The sequence below is a fragment of the Canis lupus genome, chromosome 13 (genome assembly GCF_003254725.2).
Source record: "Canis lupus dingo isolate Sandy chromosome 13, ASM325472v2, whole genome shotgun sequence".
Lineage (NCBI taxonomy): Eukaryota > Metazoa > Chordata > Mammalia > Carnivora > Canidae > Canis > Canis lupus.
The window spans coordinates 37,014,225-37,035,064 of record NC_064255.1 but is presented as its reverse complement, the minus strand read 5'-3'; the positions used below and the strand labels follow the sequence as shown (position 1 = coordinate 37,035,064).

The window sequence follows — 20,840 nt, the reverse complement described above, 5'->3', positions numbered from 1 at the left end:
GGCTTCAGTGACACCTGCCAGAGGCCTTCCAAGCAATGTCTACATTAGGGTTCGACTGAATGCCTGGGGACGGTCCCCTAGCGAGGCCGACGTGTCCAACTGACCAATACAAGTGCCGCAGTCACGGGCAGTGCTCGTCACCTACCCAGCGCGGGTCCTCCCCTCCAGAGGGGCTGCCCTGCTCCATGGGGTGCGGGGCCAGGTGGCGAGGCCAGGTGTAGGCAGTGCGAGTCCAGCCCAGGCTGGGGAGGTGCTGCTCCTCCTGCTGGAGCCTCTCTGCAGGGTCACGGCGTAGGGCGGGGGCTGCGGGGCGCAGGAGGAGGCCTGCGGAGGCAGGAAGGGAGCCGGAGCAGAAAGAAACACCTGCCACGAGGAAATGTCGTCACCCTCCGCGTGGAGGGGGCTGGCGGCCCTGAGCCAGGGGCTCCGTGGTGAAAAGGAGCCTCTTCCCTATTCTTCCCTTTTATGTCTTTTCAATAATGGAAGCTTGGAAAGAATGGGGAAAGGAAGTTGACAGGAACTGGAGGCTGGGGCCCCGTGGCGATGCCTGAGAGGCAGTGATTCCTCCTGGAGAAATACTACAGCTCGCATCAAAGGCTGGAAGCTGTAGGAGCTTTTTCTTTTTAATAATAAAAAAGTTACTCCCTGTAATTGGATGATGGTGAGACAGGCTAACTGAGCACTTGGAGAATTGGAGACGCTGCCTCTGTGTCCTAGAGGAGGGCAGGGGCCGAGCGGGGCAGGGTGGGGTGGAGGGGCCCAGACCCAGCCAAGCCCCGAAACAGGATGCGCCCCCTCCCCCAGGCCACCTCACCCCTCCCCATCCCGCCCATGCGCATTGCGGACCACCCCGCCTCCTCTCTTGCCTAGTGCGTGGGGAAACTGAGGCACAGGGAGGGGCCCTGCTTGCCTCCCTTGGAAGCTGGACTGGAGATGGGGCGTCCGGAAGCCCGAGGGGCTCACCTTGCAGACCCAGCTGGGTGCAGGGCTGCCAAGGATGAGGCTCAAGCCCCAGGGCTGCCGCTTCTATAAAACCACATCTGCCCGAGAGCTGGCCCAGGGTCCGCGGGCAGGGCGCCAGGCTGGGTGGGCGCTCGGGCTGCTACTCCGGTCGTCCCTTGGAGGCTCGGCTGAGATGGAGGCCTTGCTTGTTCCACGAATGTGCTCTTGGGGGTGGGCCCTCAGCCTGGTGCTGGGGAGACTGCAGCACCCCGCAAGGGCCGGCCCGGAACCCAGCTTGGAAGTTGCGCGAATCAGCGCGGGGCCAAGCCGCGTGACAAAGAGGCCCACAAACATACACGTGTGGTGGGTGCCGGGCCCGTGTTTATCCAGACCTTCCAAAGCCCCTGGCTGTGTCCTCTGAGGCCAGAGGGAAGGCAAAGGACCAGGAAGGGCGTACCCCAGTCTTGGGCCCTGTAGGCCCAGGGAGGAGGCCCCACGCTGCCACGGGCACCTGCACAGGGACCGCAATCACAGCTCCACGTATGGCGGCGAGCAGGAGGGAGGCAGGGAGGGCTTCCGTGGACAGCCCGAGGGCAGAAGGCCACGTGGAAAATCGTTTGGAGGGATGTGAACTTCACCCTGCCCCAGGGAGGCCCGGCCTCCGCCCTTGGCTGCGGGGGCGCGGGGGGGCTCGCCGCCGAGCCCGTGGACACCCTGAGTCCGGTGTCTTTGCTTCCCTGGGGCTCTGGGCTGCACGGCATGGGCTCGGCCTCCCGAGGGGCTGGACGCTGAGGTCAGCCACGTGGGCAGCCAACCAGGTCCACGCAAGGGAAGCCCCATGAAGACCTGGGACACCGGGACTGGGGGCTCCCCGGGCGGCCACACTGGTGCGCGCTGCCACCGTGCCGCCAGGGGAACCCACGCTGCCCACGACTCCGTGGGGAGAGGGCGGTCCGGACCCTGCGGGGCCCTGCCTGGGGCGCCCTTCCCCTGGGTGCTGGGGGTCTGGGTCCTCTCCCTGCGGTATGCCGTCACCCTGAGCACGACGGCTCCGTGAGCTCCGGGGGCCCTTCTAGAGAATCAGCGAGCCCCACAGGGTCTCGGGGACCCCAGACTGCAGCTGGCATGACCAGTGAGGGTGGTCTCGAGGATTGTTCCCAGGTGATATAACGTCACAGGTGACACGACTCTTCCTAGCCTGTAAGAGACTAACTCCAGGGGCTTTAGGATTAACATAGACATTTAACAAAATCAAACTTAAAATATTACCATTTTTGTTAAGAATTTGTATGTGTTTCATATTTTGACCTTTTTCACACTGGAGAGAATTTGGCTGATTGAAGTAACGGAGAAGCTCATGATGCCGATGTGAAGTGTCTAACTGGTCCACTGGTGTGGGTTTGTGACTTTAGGTAGAAATCACGTAAAAATTTTATGTACAGTGTTGGAACATTGGAAAGAGCTTAAGAATCACCATATTTTTTTATCCTAATTTATTGAATTTATAAACATTTTTAAGTACTTGGAAATTTCACAAAGTTTGACAAAGTAGATTCCGTGCGGAATATGTTGATTTAATGAGTGTAGTTGAAAAGGCTTGAGGACATCAGTGGGACCAAACATTATTTTAAAGTCCCCTTCAACCGGCTACGGAGAGAGTGTAGAACCGCGGGTGTCCCTCAGAGTTTGAAGGGAAGGGTCCTCTGGGGGGCTCAGCGGTGGAGCGCCTGCCTCTGGCCGGGGGCGTGACCCCGGGGTCCTGGGATCGAGTCCCACATCGCGCTCCCTGAAGGGAGCCTGCTTCTCCCTCTGCATATGTCTCTGCCTCTCTCTGTGTCTCTCATGAATAAATAAATAAAATCTTAAAAAAAAAAAAGAATCTGAAGAGACGAGGCCTGGGGACTTGTCACGTGGAGCTCCAGCACCCATTTAAAGGAGGAAGTGGCTTCTGAGCCCCTGGTCCTGGGCGCAGCCGAGCACAGCTGAGCTCCCTCCAAGGGTGCTGCCTCCCCTGAGCTCAGAGCTCCGGGTCCCTTGAGGGCCTGGAGACCCCGTCCAGCTGAGCTCTCCTGTCCCAATGCCCCGCCCCTGACTCGCCTCGCATTCTGCTCCCACCTAGGCTCCTCCTCCCCCTCCTCTCCTCTTCCCTTTGGCCTTTTGGGGGCAGTCTCTGGGTCCCTGTTGTCTCTGTCTCCACGCATCTCTGTCTCTCTCTCCTTCATGACAAGTTTCCCCATGACAGGCCCCCCCAGGAGGGATCCCCAGGACGGCCCCCCAGGATGAGCCCCCCAGGATGGCTCCCCCAGGACAGGCTCCCCCATGACAGGTTCCCCAGGAGGGCTCCCCCAGGATGGGCCCCCCAGGACGGCTCCCCTCAGGATAGGCTCCCCAAGGACGGCCCCCCCAGGACGGGCTTCCTTCCAGGGCCCCATCTTCCCAACCTGGGAGTGGAGGCACAGGGAGGTGCAAGGATGTGCCCAAGGTTGCGGGTGTACCAGCCAGATGCCTGGTCGCCTGCCTACTGCCTGGAAGATGCTGGAACTAATGGCCGCACTGCAGGGGTGCTTCTGAGACCCCCTCACTGCAGCTGCCTCGGAGGGCCTGCTGGGAACACGCTCTTCTCCACAACAGCAAAGGGAAAGGTGGGTGCTGAGGACGGTGGTTCTGCTGTGGGCGTGGCAGGCCTGCAGGACCAGTGTCCCCAGGGCCCCGCCTGCAGGGACCTCGAGTGCAGACCAGCCTGACCTTGAGGCTCCCATGCTTTTCTGTCCTCCCTGCCGGAGGCCCCAGAGCAGGAGCCCCAGACCCTCCTGCACACCCAGCACCCCACCACCACGCTGTGGCTCTCCCAGCCAGCACCCGACTTTCCGGTTCCGGAGGCCAGGCTGAACCAGCCTCCCAGGCTGGAGGCCCCACCTGGCCCTCGGGGAGCACTCGCTCCGCCATGCGCCTTGGAGTCTGGGCGCCCCCCTGGCCGCCTGTCCAGACGGGGGGGGCTGAGGTCCAGGGGCAGCGGTCATCAGGTGAGTCCAGGGCCAGCTCGGGCCCAGCCTCTCAGCAGGGTGGAAGCGGGCGGCAGCAGCCGATGTTCCTTCCTGGGTGGGCCCCACTCTTGCCCTCACGCCTCTCCTGCCCCCTTAGCCACGCCAAACCCTCCCTCCAGACGGCCAGATGCCCCAGGCGCTGGCGCGGGCCACCCTGGAGCACCCAGGTGATGTCGGCGCGGCCTGAGGGCGGGGCTGAAGCCGGATGCAGGCCGGGGTGGCCCTTCCAGCAGCACAGTCCCTGCAGGTGGGGTCCGCTCCCCTGAACCCCCCAGAGGCCCCGCGGCTGCCAGCCCATCCGCTCTTTTCTCTGTGCCCATGAGTCCCCGTCCATGGACGCTGCACGGAAGATACCCTGGGCCTGGCCCCCCAGTCCCGGCTCACAGTGGCCCCCAAGGCCCAGCTGGGAGCCCAGGAAGGGCCCGGACACCCCCACCCCAGCTCCCCGGCCCTGCCCAGCCTCCCCGCTCAGCCCCACTCCCGGCCAAGCTGGCTCAGGTGCCTGTTTCTTCTGTGACTACAGCCGCACTCCTAGAGCCGCCCCCCAGGAGCCGTCTCCCCACGCCCCCTCCCTGGAGCCGCCCCCCAGCTGCCCCCTCCTCTCCCCAGAGGCCAGCACCCCGCCTGAATCCCACACTCAGGGCGCACTCCTCCTCCAGGGTGGGGTCTGGGATGGCAGCTCCTTGCCTCTGTGTGGGTCTTCGCTCTTCCTGGGGTTTGGGTGGCTCCCTGCCCCTGCCCCTGTCCTGCCCTCTACTCCCTGCCCCTGCTTCGCCCCGCCCCTGCTCTCCTGCCAGCCCCCACCAATGTGTGAGCCACACTCCTGCCGCCGAGGCCCCGTCAGTCCTACACGCGGCCCACAGCCTCTGCTTCCATGTCCATGTCTGTTTGTGCTGATTCCCCCCAGACCCTCTTCCTGGAATCCAGACGTTTATGAAACAAAACTGCTGAGCAGGAAGGCCCTGCTCCCCGACTCCTGCGGCCTCCTCTGGCCTCCCCCCGGGGGGCCTCAGCTCTGACCCCTCTCCCTGCCCCACGGGGTCCCAAGGTGCGGCTCACCCCACCCCCTGCCACCCCCGCCACTAGCCCTCCTCCTCTCCCTCCAGCCTCCTCTGGCCCCTCCAGTCCTGCGAGCCGCCCGCCCTGTCCTTCCAGAACCCCCTAGAAGCAGCCCTCCTCCCCCGTCCTCCCCACAGGCCCCACCCTCTGCCTGGCTCCTGGCTGTTTCCCGCTGCCCACCTCTGTCCACCTGGAAGTGCTCCAGGGTGCCTCCTCCCTCTGACCAGCCTGTGTGCAGGAGCCCTGGGCCCTGGCACCGGCTGCCTCGGTTCAGCCCTGGCAAGGGCAGGGGTGCCGGGTGTCCCTCCCCGACCCCCTTTCCCCAAGGGCCCGTCCCCCCAGCTGGGCTCAGACCATGGGAGGACCTGCGGAGGCCGCAGGGTGCCAGGCGCTGTCCCTCTGAGCCGCGGGCCCAGGCAGGGCAGGGTGGGGGGCCCGGGGGAGGGAGGCCTGGGCAGCGCTGTTCCCCCAGACAGCGGCACCCTGAGGAGGGGGTGTGCGCCCCCCGAGGGGTGGGGGAGGCCTGGAGGGGGGTCAGAGCAGGGCCCCGTGAGGGCCGCCTCCCTGCTTGCCTCTCCGCGGGTCTCACCAGGCGGGGAATGGCCATCGCCCCCCAGACCTCTCCTCCTCCCCTGACGCCCTGCTCTCTGGCCCCCCATGGACACCACCTTCCACCCCTACCCTTGCCATGGCCTCTGTGGGCCCCCGGCCCCCCAGTCCCTGCACCTGCTTGGTGCTTGCTGAACACAGACCCAGCCACGCCCTCTGTGCCCGGTGGTGGGGGCTCCTGGGGGCTCTGGGCTCCCCTGCTCCTGCTGGCTCATCTGGCGTCCTCTGCGGCAGGAGTCTGGGCTGTGAAGGAGGCTATTTTTAGCCTGTTATCCCGTAACTATCTTGCCTCTGTTTCGCCCTGTGCTTGGTACGGCTCTGCCAGAGAGCGTCAGTCTGCGCCCGCTCGGGGGAGCCGTCCAAAGTACGCGAAGAATGAAGAGCCACCCTGGAGCAGGTGGGCGTCAGCCTGGTGGTAAGAGAACACCCCGGGGGCGTCCTGGCCACTGCAGAGACACCGGCCCCACCCACGGAGGCCGGGAGGGCCTAGGGCGCCGGCCGCAGGGTGGCTGGGGTTCTGGACCGTGGGCCCCGCCTGTGCCCCACCGTGCTCAGGAGAGGGCCTGGCCTCCCGGGGGGAGGGGGGGAGGGGTCACCGAGAGAGCGCTGGTGCATGAGGTCTCGTCAGTGGGAACTCGGCCCCGGCTGTCCTCTGATCCCTGGATGAAGCAAGAGCTTGTGGTCCACTCAGACCCCCACATCTCCTGGGCAGCAGCCCGCTGTTCCGTCCTCGAAGCCTGAGGAGAGCCGACCTGGGCTTTGCTCCCCTGAGCAGCAACGTCACTGCTGTGCGGGCTCCCCTCTAGAAGGGCCAGGCTGGGCCGTGTGCACCGCTGCCGGCCCGGCCCGGGGACTGAGGGGGGGGAGGGGCCGCGTGGGCGGCTGGGTTCCTGGGTTCCAGGCCTCAGGGCCTCCCCTGACGGGGTCCAGCACCTCTGCTTCCTGGCGCCCTCTGCCCACCCTGCACCCCACCCCCACCTTCAGGCCCCCTCCACGCTCCCCTCCCCCTGGGGGCTCAGGTGTGGAAGGTGGGTTTGTATTTAGAGTCTGTCTGCATTTCTTCTCCCTGCCACCATCCGGGTGTTGCCATGGGAACAAGGCTGTGCTCCCAGTGGCATCCTTGACGGATGAGTGTCAGGGCCCACCTGTGCGAGTGTGTGTGATAGGGTGTGTGCAAGTGTGCGATGGGGAGCGTGCAAGTGTGTGACTGGTGGGGACTGTGAGTGTGTGTGTGATAGGGGGTGTGTGTCTGAGTGTGGGTGGTGGGCCATGTGCCCGTGTGGCACAGTGTGCACGAGCGTGGCAGGGGGTGCACGCGCGTGTGTGTGGAGGGGGCCAGGCCCTGAGAGGCGCCGTGGGGTCCGCGGTTGGAGCAGCGGGCAGAGGGCAGGTGGTTGTGGGAAAGCCACCCCGTGCTGGCCTGACCTCTGCGCGGGGCTGTGACCCGGTGGCCGCCAAGGTCCTGCTCCTGACCCACTGCCCACCCGCGGGGCAGCCCCTGCCCTCCCGCCTCCCCTTTGAGCACCAGGCCTGGGCTCAGGCCGTAGCCCGTCCTCTGGGGCAGGTGTCAGGGGGCTTCGGAGCCGCCCCCCGGCCCCCGCCCCCGCAGTCACGGGGTCCCCAGCCACAGGCCCTGCACACTCACTGGACACAAGTCCTTGCTGACTGGGGCTTCCTCCGCCCCCTCGGGCCGTCTGTGCAGTGGCCGGTCTCCAGGGCCCTCCCCTGCTCCTGGGACCCAGACCAGGGCAGGGGGAGGGAAGCAGCAGGGAGAGGGGCCCGCTGGGCGCCCGCTGACAGCAGCCCCCAGTCGCCTGTCATCGGCCTCTGCCCACCTGGGAGCTCCTACCAGGAGCCCCATGAGCCCCGTGGGTGGGAGAGGAGGGGAGGGGGCAGAGGGGAGGGAGAGCCCAGGACAGCTGAGAGCTGTAGGCCTGGAGCTCCTCCCTGCCCCTGTGCCCGCCCCCACCCCTGCAGCCTCTCCCACCCCTGCGGGCCCAGCCAGTGGGGCTGCCTGGGTCTCCAGAGGGATGGGGGGGGGCTCCTTCCCCTGCAGAGCAGCTCCCAGGGCAGGGATGGCCTCAGATTGGTCCTGCCCCCTGCCGCTGCCCGTCCCCATCACCCCTGCCCTGACACTGGGTCAGGCTTTGGATATATTGGGTTAAACAAATTGCATAATTAACACAAATTTCTCTTTTTATTGTGGCTACTAGAAAATTTTCAGTCACGTCTGCAGTTCCCTCTTCCTGTCGCCAGTGCTGCGTGCCTCACTGGGGGGGGGTGGTGGTGCAGGACAGGCATGCCCCTGTGGAGGGGCAGGGGCGGGGCTGGCTTGCTGATCCCGACCGCTGGGTGACGGGGGTCGCTGGAGCTCCTGCTTCCCCGGCTGCAGGACCATATCTGAGGCCAGAATCCCACGGGGGTGTTGTCCTAGAGCTGCGAGGCCCCAAACAATCACCTGGGGTGATCCAGGACCCCACGGGGGAGCTGGTCTGCTTCCAGCATCGCAGGCCAGCTCGGTGCTTATCCACCAAAAGGGGACCCTCTGGAAAAACACACAGCACCTGGGGCGCAGGGCTCGTGCCATGCCACCCACAGCCTGAGCCCCATGGCGTGCACCCCAGTCCTTCTCCGCCCGCAGCCCATCCTGCTACCTCTCGGGCTCTGGACACCCCCTGGCTGCACCCCACGCCCACCAGGCCCAAGCGCCCTGGGGTCGGCTTCCCAGCACCTCCCCGACCCAGGGGCCCCCTGGCACTTCAGCCCCTAGGACTTGGGTTGGAGACTCCTGGGCTGCTCCCCGCAGGGCAGGAGAGGGCAATGGGGATTTCTAACAGGCTTCCAAATGTGGCTAAAGTGATGCTGATGACAGCCAGGCCCTGCGGGGGGGGGGGTCTTCTCTGTCCCCACCCCATTTTGCAGGCCACATGTCCCTGTGCCTCTGGCTTGGGCACCCAGTGTCAGGTCAGGGAAATGGCCCAGGGGCCCAGGGCTGGATCCTGCGGCACCCCCAACCAGCTGGTGACCCCTTAGTCCGAAGAACTAAGGGATCCAGAGCAGGGCGAGGTGGCCGCAGGGGTTTCTGGGCCCAACCTACAGACTGAACCCTTGCTCGTGGCCTCCGCTGACCCCCGGCCTTGGACACCAGACGTCTGTGGGGAGGGGCTCTGTCCCCGGGTGGGGGGGACTTAGTAGCTCAGATGTCTCGAGACCTGCCCCCAAGATGCCAGCTGTCTGTGCCCCGGACTCGGCTGTGCAGAGCACCCAGCCCCACAGCCCAGCCCCGCCCAGCAGGGACGCCCTCGGACACCGGCACTGCCCCGTAAGCGCCGCCGCCCTCCCGGGAGGTGTCGTGGAGAGTGGAAAGCCGTTGCCGTGCGGACCCTGCTCCCCCACAGAACGTCCCGAGGGTGGCGGCACGCGGCCGATGTCGCCGCGTCTGTTTCAAGCTTCCTTTCAGCAGTTCTCGGCCCGGGATCCGGGTGCTGCCCTGGGCGTCCCCCGACCTAGTCCCGACCTCCTCCTGGCTTTGACCGAGGCCTGGCGCAAGGAGCTGAACGCTGGCTCCAAAACCCGCGCGCGAGCAGGTGCTTCCCATCGCTCACCACACTAAGGGGCTTCGGGACAGAAGGGGCCGATCACATCCCTTGATGTGAGAAGAGAGTTGAGAAAAGGTAACGCTCGGGTTGCGGGTTACGATAAAAACTCAGCAAAGCAGGAGGAGAGGGGAGCTCCTCCAGCCCGAGCAGGGGAGTCTACAGGAACGGACACTGACTCGGTCACCAGCGCTAAGAGGCCAAAGGTTTTCCCACTAAGATCGAGAGTAGTGGAAATCCTAGCTACTGAACGAAGGCGAGAAGCACACATGGACGCACACGCACACGTTGAAAAGGAGGAGGGGGTGGCCCGGGGGGCTCGGCTCAGCGCCACCTTCGGCCCAGGGCGGGATCCTGGAGACCCGGGATCGAGTCCCACGTCGGGCTCCCTGCAGGGAGCCTGCTTCCTCCTCTGCCTGGGTCTCTGCCTCTCTCTCTCTCTCTCTCTCTCTCTCTGTGTCTCTTATGAATAAATAAAATCTTTTTTTAAATTTTTTTTAAATTTTTATTTATTTATGATAGTCACAGAGAGAGAGAGAGAGAGAGAGAGAGAGGCAGAGACATAGGCAGAGGGAGAAGCAGGCTCCACGCACCGGGAGCCCGACGTGGGATTCGATCCCCGGTCTCCAGGATTGGGCCCTGGGCCAAAGGCAGGCGCTAAACCGCTGCGCCACCCAGGGATCCCAATAAAATCTTTTTAAAAAAATAAAAATTCTGACGTTTGCAGGGAAAGGAGAAGGAACAGGACTGGCGAACACAGTTTGGAACAGGAAGAATGAAGCGGGAGGAATCAGTCTCCCCGATATCAAGGCTTCTCTGCGGCTGCCGTGATCAAGACTGTGGGGTGCTGGCAGCGGGGTGGCCGCACGGGCAGGGGGAGCAGGGCGCAGCCCCCGGGACAGGGCCCCCCAAGCTGTCCGGCTTGTTCCACCTGCCCTGCACGGGGCCCCACTGCGAGCCTCCAGGTGGCTGGAAACCCCCTAACCCCGTGGCTGCCACGACCCCCGTGACCCCCGCGACCCCACAAGTGTGCAGGAGGCCCCCCACCCCGGACTGACCGCCTCGGGGAAAGGGTGGGGACCGTGGGGTTGGCCCAGCGCCCTGGCTGCCAAGGGGGCCTGGGGTTGGCATCTTGTGGCCGGTGCTGCTCCGGGGTTTGAACACACCTGGGCTCAGATTCCTCCACCGGGTGGCGTGGAGGGCGGGTGGTCGCTGGGCCCACCCAACCACGTCCTTTGTGCCCGTGGCTGCCGGCTTCCGGAGAGCTCTGGCCTGTGCCCACCCAGCCGCACCCCGGGAGAGCGTGAGGACGGCTTCTTCGCCATCTGTGCGGCCCTGGGGGGACGGCGCGGCTTCGTTACCGCCGCCCTCGATGGGTGTCCGGGTGTGCGATGACCCGTGTCCCCCCTCCCTCCCTGCTGCCTTTGCAGGGGTCGTGAGGTCGCCGGCCTTGGAGGTCCCCGAGACGGTCTGGGGTGACCCGGGCCAGGGGTGCTGTGGAGGGGACTTCTGTTGGGGAGGCAGGAGGCTGGCCCTCTGGGCCCCAAGGTGGGGGACACCCAGGCAGCTTCACCCGAAGTGAGCTGGTCCTTTGGGAGGTGCCTGTGGATGGGGGGGGATCATGTCAGCCTCAGAGCGGTGGCCAGGGACACAGGGAAGGAATCGAGTGACTGTCAGGCCCCGGGGGGTGGGTATTTCATCAGCCCGGGCGTGGGGGGGGGGGGGGGTCGGCCATCACCTCCTGCTGCCACCAAGGGGCTCCTTGAGGGGACACACCACCTGCGACCCGAGGGCCACAAAGTTCACCCCAGGTTGGCAGAGGCGGGGGTGCCCGTGCGCTTGGCATCAGGAGAGCCCTGTGGCCCAGGTGGGGGCGCCGCTGGGGACGGGTCCCTGTCCACCATCAGCCGCATCTGTGTCTCTGTGGGGCCCCAGGGGCCCTGAGGTGACTGCAGCGGGACTCGCAGGCAAGTGGGGGGATGGACTCCCGCCACCAGACGTGCGAAGTGGGTGACGTAGCGGCGGCGGGGACATGGGGTCGGTCTGCCGCCGAGTGGAGGACGCAGGAGGACGCGGGAGGATGCGGACCCAAGGACTCACCTTGAGTAACCCGCGTCTCTCTATGGATCCTGCCGGTGGCTGGCTCGACATCCACGCCCCGTCCCTCCCACGGAAGCCCTGGTGTGTCCGATGTGGCCACGTGGCCCGTTTCCTGCCGATGCGGCATAAGGGTCCCTGTGTACAGCTGACAGGAGGGCTCTTGTTTCCAGCAGACTTGGAACTGTTCACCCCTTTGGCCACAGGGATGTGACCTCCTTTGTCTGATGTGATGGTCGGAGGCAGGCAGCCACCTTGGGGACAGGGAGGAACAAAGCTCCCGCAGGAAGAAGGCAGGAGGAGGGGGGTCCGGGGGATGGGGGGACATGCAGTGTCCAAGCTCACTTTGGGCCACCCGCCCCGACTTCGGGTCCGAGAGGAAGCCACTCATTTGAGGTGCGACTGTTGCACTGGGGTGAGCGTGGGCGGACCAGCAGTGTCAGGGGCGCAGACACACTTGGGGCCCTTGACGTGAGCTCAGCCACCTCGAGTGCTGCTGCGGTGACGATGGAGTCGGGGGGGGGGCGGGGGGGGCGGCCATGGCTGGTGACCTGCAGCTCCCAGGGAGCAGCTCCCGTTCCAGCGTCCCTCCTGTGCTCAGGGCCCTCCCTCACCTCCCTGCTCACCCTCTCGCTCACCCCTCACCTCCCTGCTCACCCCCTCACTCACCTCCTCACCCCCTTACCTCCCCGCTCACCTCCTTGCTCACCTCCTCACTCTCACCCCCTCACCTCCCCGCTCACCCCTTCAGCGCCCTGCTCACCTACTCACTCCCTCACTGAGCCCGGGGCTGCCAGAAAACTAGGGCAGAGCGTGTTATTCCAGGCGCCCAGAAATCTCCTGAGACGCTGAAGGGCCCAGACTGTGCAGATGGGCGGCGGCCGTGGGCAAGGACGCAAACGTGGGGGGCTCCGTGCTCGCTCGCTCGCCCACCTGCTCGTCCTCTGCTCCACTCGCTGGGCTCTGGGCTGTGCTTCCTCCTCCTTCTGTCCCAGCCGCTGTTTCCTGAGGACCCGGTGTGAGGACGAGGCCCAGCCCGCAGGCTCTCGCCCCTCCCCGCCCCCCCCAGGGCCCCTGAGTGTCCACCCCCCACTCCTCCCCGGGCGTCCTCGCACTTCCACTGTCCCTGCCCAGCACGCTTGCCCAGCGTTTTAGTCATCAACGCCCAGTAATCTGCCTCACGCCCCGGGTGGCCGTGGCCGAGGCACAGGGAGGCCGAGGAATGTGCCCCGGCCACGCAGCACGCGGGGGAGGAGCAGGTGTTCGCCTGAGCCCGGAGCAGGGCTGACCACAGGGGGCGCAGGCCCGGCCCAGCCACTGGGCTGCAGGCATCTGGAAGCTGCCCACAGCCCTGTCCGGCCCCGGCCTCCCCCTCCCTGGCCCCACCGGACCCTGGAGAGTCAGGGTGGATGCCGCAGCAGCAGGGCTGTGGGCCGAGGCCCCCAAGGAGCAGGAGGGGGTCCGGGGGGAATGCGGGGAGCTTGGATACCAGACGCTACCTTCCTGTGGCCGAGACCCTCTCCCCCGGCAGGTGCATCCCCCGCCCCGGGCTGGGCCCTTGCACACCACCTCCTACCCTGACACTCGCTGGGGCTGTCCCCCATGTGGGCTGCGACACCTTTTCTTCCCTCGCCATCTGGCGAGCTCCTACCCATGCTGCAAGCCCCGGCTCGGATGCCCCTTCCTCCAGGAGGCCTGCCCTGATTCCCCCAGGCACACCTGGACGGTTTCCCCTTTCCTTCCAGTGAGTCTGTCTCCCTGCCAGGTGGAGCCCCTGGGCACAGCCCGTCCGCTCACACCGTCTTCCTCTCCCCAGCTGACGGGGGGACAGTACATTCTGGGCGTTCGATTATCATGTACTGAATAAGTGAGTGAGTCAGATGGTGACAGCCTGTCGCTGGGAGCCGTGGGCTGCAGCGGGACTCGGAGGAGCCCTGCCTTCCCCATCCCGCCGCTCCCTGCCAGGGAGGGATCCACTCAGCAGAAACTGCGCCCCCCCCCCGTCTCCCCCGTGCTGCCAGCCCGTGTGGACCTCGGGGGGCAGGAGCGAAGTCTCGAGCACAGCGTGGGCCCCGGGTCGAGCCAGCCCCTCTATGACGTGAGCAGCGTGGGCGCCCGGACTCCCTGGTGTTCACGGTCTTCCCGGGCCCAGGGGTCACTCCACATGGAGGTGCTGGCGCCCCGGGTCGCTCTGTCCAGCGGTCAATCTAGATTTCCATACACGGGGTTCTGGGTCTTCAAACTATAGCAGTGACAGGTGCGTGGGGGACAGCAGAGACCTGGGTCAGGGGGCAGGAGACCTCGGCGTGAGGCGCGCGCCCTTCTGCGTCCACGGAGCCTCACTGCTGGAGCGGGGATCCCTTGTCAGGCCGCACCCTGCTCCCCACTGCTGCCACCGTAAACCCCCATGATGGCCCTCCTCTCACGTGGTCCCCCCAAGAGCACCCAGGGGCCTCTGTCCCTCTCTGCCTTCTCCAAGAGGCCTTCCCAGGTTGCCCCTGACACCGTACCCACTCCGGGGTGAGGGCCACCCTCTCACTTCCTCAGGCCCTTGGTCGCCAACCCCAGGGCAAGGGCTGCACCACTGACACCTGCACCCTGTCTGGATATTGCCCCTTGAGTCCTGGTCACTGCTTGGCTTCTGACCCCGGCTCGGATGGGCCTCACCAGCTCCACCCCAGGGCCCCCCGAGCCTTTGTCTTGTGCGAGGCCCTCGGCTGCTCCTGGGGAGGTGGGACGCCGCCTGCCCTGCACCATCCATCTCTAGCTATCCTCAGGCCTCAGTTTCCCCGGCCCTGCTCAGCTCCTCCTCCGGGATGCCTCCTCCAGGCTGGGTGAGGGCCCAGGGAAGGGCTGTCAGGAGTAGGACACCCTCTCCCAGGCCCCAGGCTAGGGTGGGCCTGCCCACTGAGCTCAGGGCCTGGGGGTTCCAAGCCCTTCAGCCGGGGGGCCCCTGCCAACAGGCACCTCTCAGGGCCCTGGCACCTGCCCACTTCTGCTCCGATCTGTCCCCAGGCGGCTGGCTTTGCCCTCAAGTGGCTGCCTGCCCAGCCCCGGCCTGCCTGGGGCCCCCGCCTGCAGCCTGCCCTTGTGCTCTGAGCTTCGAAGCCCCACGTGCAGGCCCGGCGCCCGCTCACCTCTTCCTCACGTGGCCCTCGTTGCCACGGAGATGGGCATGCCACCGGGGGCCAGGGACTGAGGGCCCCATTCAGATGTGCCTTCCGGAGTCCCATCACCCCGTGTGGCCGGAAGGTCCGGTTCCATCCCACGGTGCTCCAGGGTGTTGAGCATGTTTGGTAAGTCCCCACCGTGACACATCCCAGGGTGAACTCGGGCCCCTCTGCTCATGACAAATGACCCAGAGGGTTTGAAGGGATTGGGAACCCTCGATGTGACCCCACAGTGCCCCAGAGCCTGGCCTGGGCTGCGCTGGTGTCCCCCGCCCGGTCCCACCCACTCCGTGGGTTGTGTCAGGGGACAGGGGGCAGAGGGAGAAACACCCACGACCCGGAGGCACATGGTCCCTCTGGCTGCAGCTTCCAAAACGCCCCCCAAGGTGGTCACTGCCCGAACCAGGGAGGCCTCATCCGGGGCTTTCCCCTACACGCGGCCCTGACACCGGCCCTGACACGGGCCCTGACACCGGCCACAGCGGCCTGCAGCCCCCGGCTCCCCTTTCTGTCCGAGCCTGGGGTCCCCGTCTCCAGCTCCTGGGGGCCACGCTCCTCATGGGCCCCTGCTGGTGGCCGCTTCACATCCTCTTGCCCACCCACTGCCCGCCTCCGACCTAGAGCGGCCTCGCCTCCTGGGGCCTCACCCGGGCTCGGCCGAGGCGGGGGACCTCTGTCTGTGGGCTCTGGGACTCTCTGCCTCAGGAACCGGGGAGCCCACTGTGCATCAGAGATGCCCCCGGGAGCGGCCCCACACCAGTGAGGGCCCCACAGCTGCCCCAGGGCGGCTGGCGGGCGCAGGTGTCTCTCAGGCCAGAAAGTTCCTCCAACAAGAACTCTCCGCGGGCAGAGGCTCCTCAGGGAAGCCACCCTGCAGACACCTGCTGGGGGAGGGAGTCCCGGGTGCAGGGTCAGCCCCAGGCCCCGTGTGACCTTGCCAGGCTGGGGACTGCTGGTCTGCCCAGGGATGGGGGTGTGCTGTCCCCGAAGTGGGGAGGTGGGAAGAGGATCCCTTGGGGGGCAGCACGGGAGGGGGCTGTCTCCCCAGAGGCCCCTCCAAGGGGCAGCTGGTTAGCCCCACCCCTGAGAGCCCCCCGGTCCCCGTGTGCGCCCGAAGGAGAGAATGTCACCGAATCCTCCTTGGGCAGCGGTGGGCGGCGGGGGTGGGGTGGGGCGGGCAAGACTGGACCCCTTTCATATTCTCGCGGTTTCCAGGGCACAGCCCTGGGCAGCAGGAGCTGAGACGCTCGACCCAGCGACCCCGTGAGCCCAAACCCGTCCGGTGGTCTCAGGCGGGTGGGCCCCGGATGCTGCGGGGGACAAGCGCCCCCAGAGGTCGTCAGGGTGCCCGTCAGGAGCAGGCCCGGGCCTGTCTCAGAGGAGAGCCCTGGAGCGAGGCCGCCAGGGGGCCACACTGTCCCCGGGACTGTCTGGGTCAGCACCCAGCCGGGGTCCCCCTGGGCCTCGGAGAACCGAGCCCACGGCCATACGCAGGGGGAAGGCCCCAACTGCCCGGGGGCGTCGGTTGGAGGCTGGAATTCTCAGGCCTGCGGGGCTGTTGGGGGCCACAGGGGAGCCCTGGTCTCTGGACTTGCTTCTCGGGAGACAGGACCTCGGGTCTCAGGGGTGTCTCTTGGGGGTGCCAGCCCCACGAGCCTCAGCTCAGCCCTGGTGAACCGCCTGGACCCCCTCCCCGCAGCAGTTTGCAGAAGGGGCTCAACTGTCTTCTGGGAACACACGGGCATCCTCCCCGCCAGAGCCTGGAGCCAGAGTGCAGGTCACAGGGGTCTTCTCCTCAGGGACCCACACCTGAGCGCGGGGTGCTGAGGGCGTCCTCAGGACTGGATTGCCAGGTCAGAGCAAAAGTGGGGCCGCTGAGGTAGGGCAGGAGCCACGGGGGCCCTGGACAGGAGACCGGCCAGCTCGGCCTGGGGTGGGCTGTGGTTGTCACTTGTCACATCCTCCAGGCCTGGGCAGAGGGACATGGGACATTGGTCAAGTGAGGGAAGAAAGGTGGCAAGAGGGATGGTGCAGGGAGACTCATGGTGTGCATGGGGCCCCGAGACCCAGGTCTGGCTGGTGAGCTCGTGCGAGAGGGGCTGAGTACCAGGCCAGCACCCACCTCTCCTGGTTCTGGGCCGGTGGGCGTAAGAGGCCAGGTGGACAGGGCTCCTGGCCCGGTGTCCCTGCCTAGGGAGGGGCCGGGTGCCTTCTCTGGCTCTCCCTTGGGTGCGTCCACTGGCGGGCACGTGCTCATGGATCCGCTTGCCTTCATCCGTCCCTGGATGCATTGGGGCCTTGGAGTGCAGACGCCCTCCCCAGAGGGGAGGGAACCGGATGGGGGTGGGGAGGTGCCAGGAGACGTGTGAGTCCCTTTGGGGCCCAGGCAGATGGGGGCAGTGAGAGGGTGAGAGGGTGAGTGCACAGTTTTGGGGAGTCACTAGGGGGCAAAGGGAAGCCAGAGCCCCAGCATGGCTGCGGGGCTCAGAGGTGCCCTCCCCCAGAGGAAGAGCCCGGTCAGGGCCTGAGGGAGGTCCCGTCTGCAGGCGTCCCAGGGTGCCCCTCACCCCAGACTGGCAGCCGATTCCGGCCTGTCCTGGACCCTCTGAACCAGAAGGTCCCCCAGAACCAGGCCCTTCGGGGGGTGGGCATGGATGGTCCAGGGGAGGTGAGGACCGGGGAGGGCCCAGGTTGCCACGGGGCCCCCAGGCCTCTCAGAGCACATGACCTCTCTACCCGGCCCAGGCCACAGGGGTCAAGCCCCTTTGGCCCCTCTGCAATGTCTCTGGGATGTGCTGGTACGGACAGTGTGGATACGGAATCCCAGAACCTCCAGGGAGGGGGGCCTGGTAAGGATGGGGGGCCCTGAACATCAGCTCACAGTAGGAACCTAATCTGTCCCTCCTTCCCTAGGTCACCTGGAGCTCGTGAGGCTGCATGCTCGAGGTAGGGGGCCCAGCCTGGGTTGGGGTGCCTGGCCGGGGTGGGGGGCCCAGCAGGGTTGAGGTATCTGACCGAGATGGGGGTCCAGCAAGGTTGGGGTGCCTGGTTGGGGTGGTGGGCCCAGCAGAGTTGGGATGCCTGACAGAGGTGGGAGGCCAGTGTGGTCCCGCCCCTGCCCCCCAGGACCTGTGCTCCCATCAGGAGAGCCTGTCCATGGTGGCTGCACCCAGCGACGGCTTCCATGGGTCCCAGTGGAGGTCCACCTGCCTGTTGCCCACAGAGGAACAGAAGCGGGATGTCGGTGAGCAGGGCGGGCTCGGGGCTGGGGGTGCGGGGTCCAGGGCCCTCAAGGGCCTGCTGGGCTGTCCCTGGATGGCACTGTCCTGGTCCTCCAGGCCTGGAGCACACCTCTTCCCTGGGGGCCTTGCTTCGGGTTGCCGTGTCTGCTGGGGGTGGAGGGACGGCTCCACTGGCACCTGACAGAAACTTCGGAAATGTCTGGAGCCATTGCAAGCGGGCGAGGGACACCGGGGTCTGCGGCCTCCTGGGAGCGGGTGCGGGTGGGGGTTGGGCGGGCACCACCTGCCGCCGGGCAGCAAGCTCCTGGCGTTCTCCTTCCAGCTGCCCCTCCTGCAGCCCCATGAGGCAGGGGTGGGGGGGGCTCCCACCTGCCCTGGAGGCACAGACCCCTCGAGAGTGTGGTAAACAGGAGCATTTTGGGTTTATTTGTGGTTCCCATGCCTGGTGAGTGGTAGATGCTCAAGAAGCTTCTACTGATTGAACCAAGGAACAAAAGGGTGGACGGACAGGTCCACGGGCCGCGCCAGCAGGGAGGTCGCCTAACCAGCAGCTCAAGTCTGGGCCTGGCCCTCGCTCTGAGCAGTGACCCTGGCTCCGGGTGTCAGGGGGGTGGGGGTCCCCGAGTGGGACACACTGGGACACACCAGCAGGCCCGGGGGCCGTGGGGCGCGCGCGGCCGGGAGGGCGTGAGGTCTGGGGCGGACGGGCAGCGCGGGGCCCGCAGGCGCCCGACCCCAGACCTGACTTTGTGTCCGTTCCCGGCGGGTGCTGGCCGCGCGCCCGTCTCGGCTGATCAGAGAAGTATTGGTTACCTCAGGCCGCCGGAAGCCCGGACGCTCGGTTTTACCAAAGGCTCCAGGCTGCATTGAGTGTACGAGAGAGGAAGCCCGCCCGGCTGGCCTGAACACGATTGTTACTTATTTTTGAGACCTGTTGCTAAATTACCTTTCAAGATGAACCCTCTCCCCACCCCCCACCCCACCTCCCACCCCCTGCCCCGGCCCCAGGGGGGGAGACCAGCTTCCCCCTCGCTGGCTCGAGTCCTAGGTCCTTGTGCTTTTACTCTGCGTCTCCTTTATCACTGGTGGGCGGGAGGGGGGTGCACGCCTTCCCATTTCTCTGCTGGCCACGGGGTCTTCGGGGCGCCTCCACTGCCTCTCCCGACACCGAGTTGTTTCCCGGACAGTCAGTCTGAGCTGTTGTGCCCACGGCAGAGATCTCTTCAGGGGTCGCCGCGTGGCCGGCCGTGCAGACTGCGCCCCGGGTCGGGGCCACGAACCCTAAAACTCTTCTCCCTTTGTTTCTGCCCTGGTGTCCTATTTAGAAAGCCCTTCTCTACTCCGGGATTCCTAATAACAAAGCCCAGGGACGTCCGGGTGGCTCAGTGGTTGAGCCTCTGCCTTCGGCTCAGGGCCTGACCCCGGGGTCCCAGGATCGAGTCCGGCATCGGGCTCTCCGCAGGGAGCCTGCTTCTCCTTCTGCCTGGGTCTCAGCCTCTCTCTGTGTGTCTCATGAATTAAAAAAAAACAAAAACAACAACAACAACAAAAAAAAAACAAAGCCCAGTCTGCTCTGTATATTTAAGTTGTTGTTTGGAAATTCAAATATTGTAACAGCCTGCTCTTGATTTTGCTGTGAGTAGGGACCCTGGCTAGTCTTTTTTCTTCTTCTTCCTCCTCCTCCTCCTCCCCTTCCTCCTCCCCTTCCTCCTCCTCCTCCTCCTCCTCCTTCTTCTTCTTCTTCTTTCTCCTCTTCTTTCTTTTTCTTTTTCTTCTTTTTGTTTTGTTTTTTCTTCCAAACCATGAGCTTCGGGACTCCGTTGTCTTGGGCTGGAGTTTTGTGCTCCTGTCGTGAGCTGCGTTCCCTCCGCCTCCGCCAGGCTGGCTGGCATCTGCAGGCGGCTGTGCCCAGGGCCGTGTCCCAGCGCCCCAGTGGCCTCTGCCCTCCCCCGTCCCATGCTTGCAGCCTCCTGGCTGCTCTCCCACGGTTTCCCCGCAGATGCACTGCAAAGACAGTGGTGTGGAGCCCGGCCAGGGCAGGAGCTGAGAGGTGTAGGGGCGCCCCCAGCGCAGGGCTGCTTGTCTGTCCTCTGCAGGTCACCCGGGCAGGGCGACCTTGGACGAGTCCCTGGGTGACAGATCACCGTGGGAGGAAGAGCTCCTGGGCCAGATCAGGGCCATGTCAGACTCGCAGAGGAGCAGAGTGCTGGAGGCGATCCAGCACCGCATCGAGGAGCACACCCAGGTGGGGCCTGGCCCCCCCTCCCCCGCTCGTCCCAGCAGGATGCCACCCTCCACCACCCCGGGGCCCCGGGACCCACACTGCCTCTCAGCCTCCACTGGCCTCCGGGTCCCTGAGCCCCTGACCTTCCGGGACGTGTGGCAGAAGGTGCCAGAAGGCAGGAAGTCTCTGGGACACGAGTGGGGGGCAGGTGGGACCCAGGGACCATGCCAGGGGTGTTCAGTGCCCAGAGCCCCACGGAGCCACACATAGCCTGCCTCCACCTCTCGGCCTTGGGGGCTGCAGGGACAGGGTGGCATCGCAGCCGGGGCCCTCCCAACCTGGGGGGATGCAGAGGGCTCTCCAGCTCAGGCCCCTGCAATTGTGGGGGCCAGGCCCTGCTCTGTCTTCTGAGGGCCTGAGCTACCCCAGGGTGGGGGGTGTGCGGGGCCACGGGGCTGGGTGGGGCAGGGCCATCCTGCCCCCGGTCCTCCCCATTCCTGCTCCAGATAATCCGGAGGGGGTGGGGTGGGGCTGCCAGATGGGATCGAGCAGGAGGGATCACGGCAGGACGTGTACCCCAGAGGGACCCCGGCTCCAAGGCCACAGAGCTCAGCTGCGGGGCCCTGGAAACTGGCCGAGGGCCAGCCCGTCCTCGGAGACCCTGGCTCAGACTGGGGAGGAAGGGAAACCCAGCCGGTGGGAAAGGCCCGTGCAAAGGCCCTGGGGCCAGCAGGACGGTGGCCGGGCAGGGTTGGGGAGCACTCTCAGGGTAGGCCGCAGGGCCAGGCATCATGGGCTCACCAGCCAGTTTAAGGGGTGCAACCTGTGTCTTGCAGGTAGGGGCCGCAGGTCGGCCT

The 20,840-nt window shown here is 65.9% G+C and overlaps 2 protein-coding genes across 33 annotated transcripts in view; one reads left to right on the top strand and one right to left on the bottom strand.

Moving 5' to 3' along the window:
• Positions 1 to 9,777: 9,777 nt before the first annotated feature.
• On the bottom strand, positions 9,778 to 16,290 carry LOC112662102 (collagen alpha-2(I) chain-like). 7 transcript variants are annotated; one of them, XR_007401627.1, is made up of 4 exons: positions 14,485 to 16,267; positions 12,111 to 12,352; positions 11,351 to 11,601; positions 9,778 to 10,852 (listed from the first exon to the last, which is right to left on the bottom strand). XR_007401627.1 is itself a non-coding variant. In XM_049092824.1 (4 exons), the coding sequence occupies exons 2-4, from the start codon at positions 12,504 to 12,506 to the stop codon at positions 10,082 to 10,084; spliced, it is 981 nt and encodes a 326-aa protein (XP_048948781.1). In that variant the 5' UTR covers positions 12,507 to 13,626; positions 14,485 to 16,290; the 3' UTR covers positions 9,778 to 10,081. The 7 variants fall into 7 exon arrangements, 5 of the variants coding, with proteins under 5 accessions (XP_048948781.1, XP_025306243.3, XP_025306245.3 ...); XM_049092824.1 differs by having other exon boundaries at positions 9,778 to 10,585; positions 12,281 to 13,626; positions 14,485 to 16,290; XM_025450458.3 differs by having other exon boundaries at positions 9,778 to 10,585; positions 12,281 to 12,352; positions 14,485 to 16,288.
• Positions 15,844 to 20,840, top strand: part of LOC112662100 (maestro heat-like repeat family member 5) — a 26,824-nt gene continuing 21,827 nt past the window's right edge. For 4 of the 26 annotated variants that reach the window (XR_007401623.1, XM_049092815.1, XM_049092800.1 and 1 more), the window contains exons 1-4: positions 15,871 to 16,370; positions 17,431 to 17,463; positions 17,620 to 17,761; positions 19,856 to 20,004. Coding sequence is in view for 23 of the 26 variants with exons in the window: in XM_049092815.1 (XP_048948772.1) it covers positions 17,455 to 17,463; positions 17,620 to 17,761; positions 19,856 to 20,004 (300 nt within the window). In the remaining 3 variants the exon portion in view is untranslated. Of the gene's footprint in view, positions 16,371 to 17,430; positions 17,464 to 17,619; positions 17,762 to 19,855; positions 20,005 to 20,840 lie in introns of all 26 variants that reach the window. The other 22 variants (XR_007401624.1, XM_049092818.1, XM_049092819.1 and 19 more) reach the window with 16 other exon arrangements.

What these genes read in the sequence shown, in the direction of transcription:
- LOC112662102 (XM_049092824.1), bottom strand. Translation starts at nt 12,506, where the DNA reads ATGACTAAAACGCTGGGCAAGCGTGCTGGGCAGGGACAGTGGAAGTGC. An exon ending in GTGGAGCAGAGGACGAGCAG is followed by an intron (nt 11,602 to 12,280) that starts GTGGGCGAGCGA and finishes CCTGTCCCCAAG; the next exon opens with GTGGCTGCCTGCCTCCGACC. An exon ending in AGAGACGCGGGTTACTCAAG is followed by an intron (nt 10,586 to 11,350) that starts GTGAGTCCTTGG and finishes CCGTCCCCCCAG; the next exon opens with GGCCGCACAGATGGCGAAGA.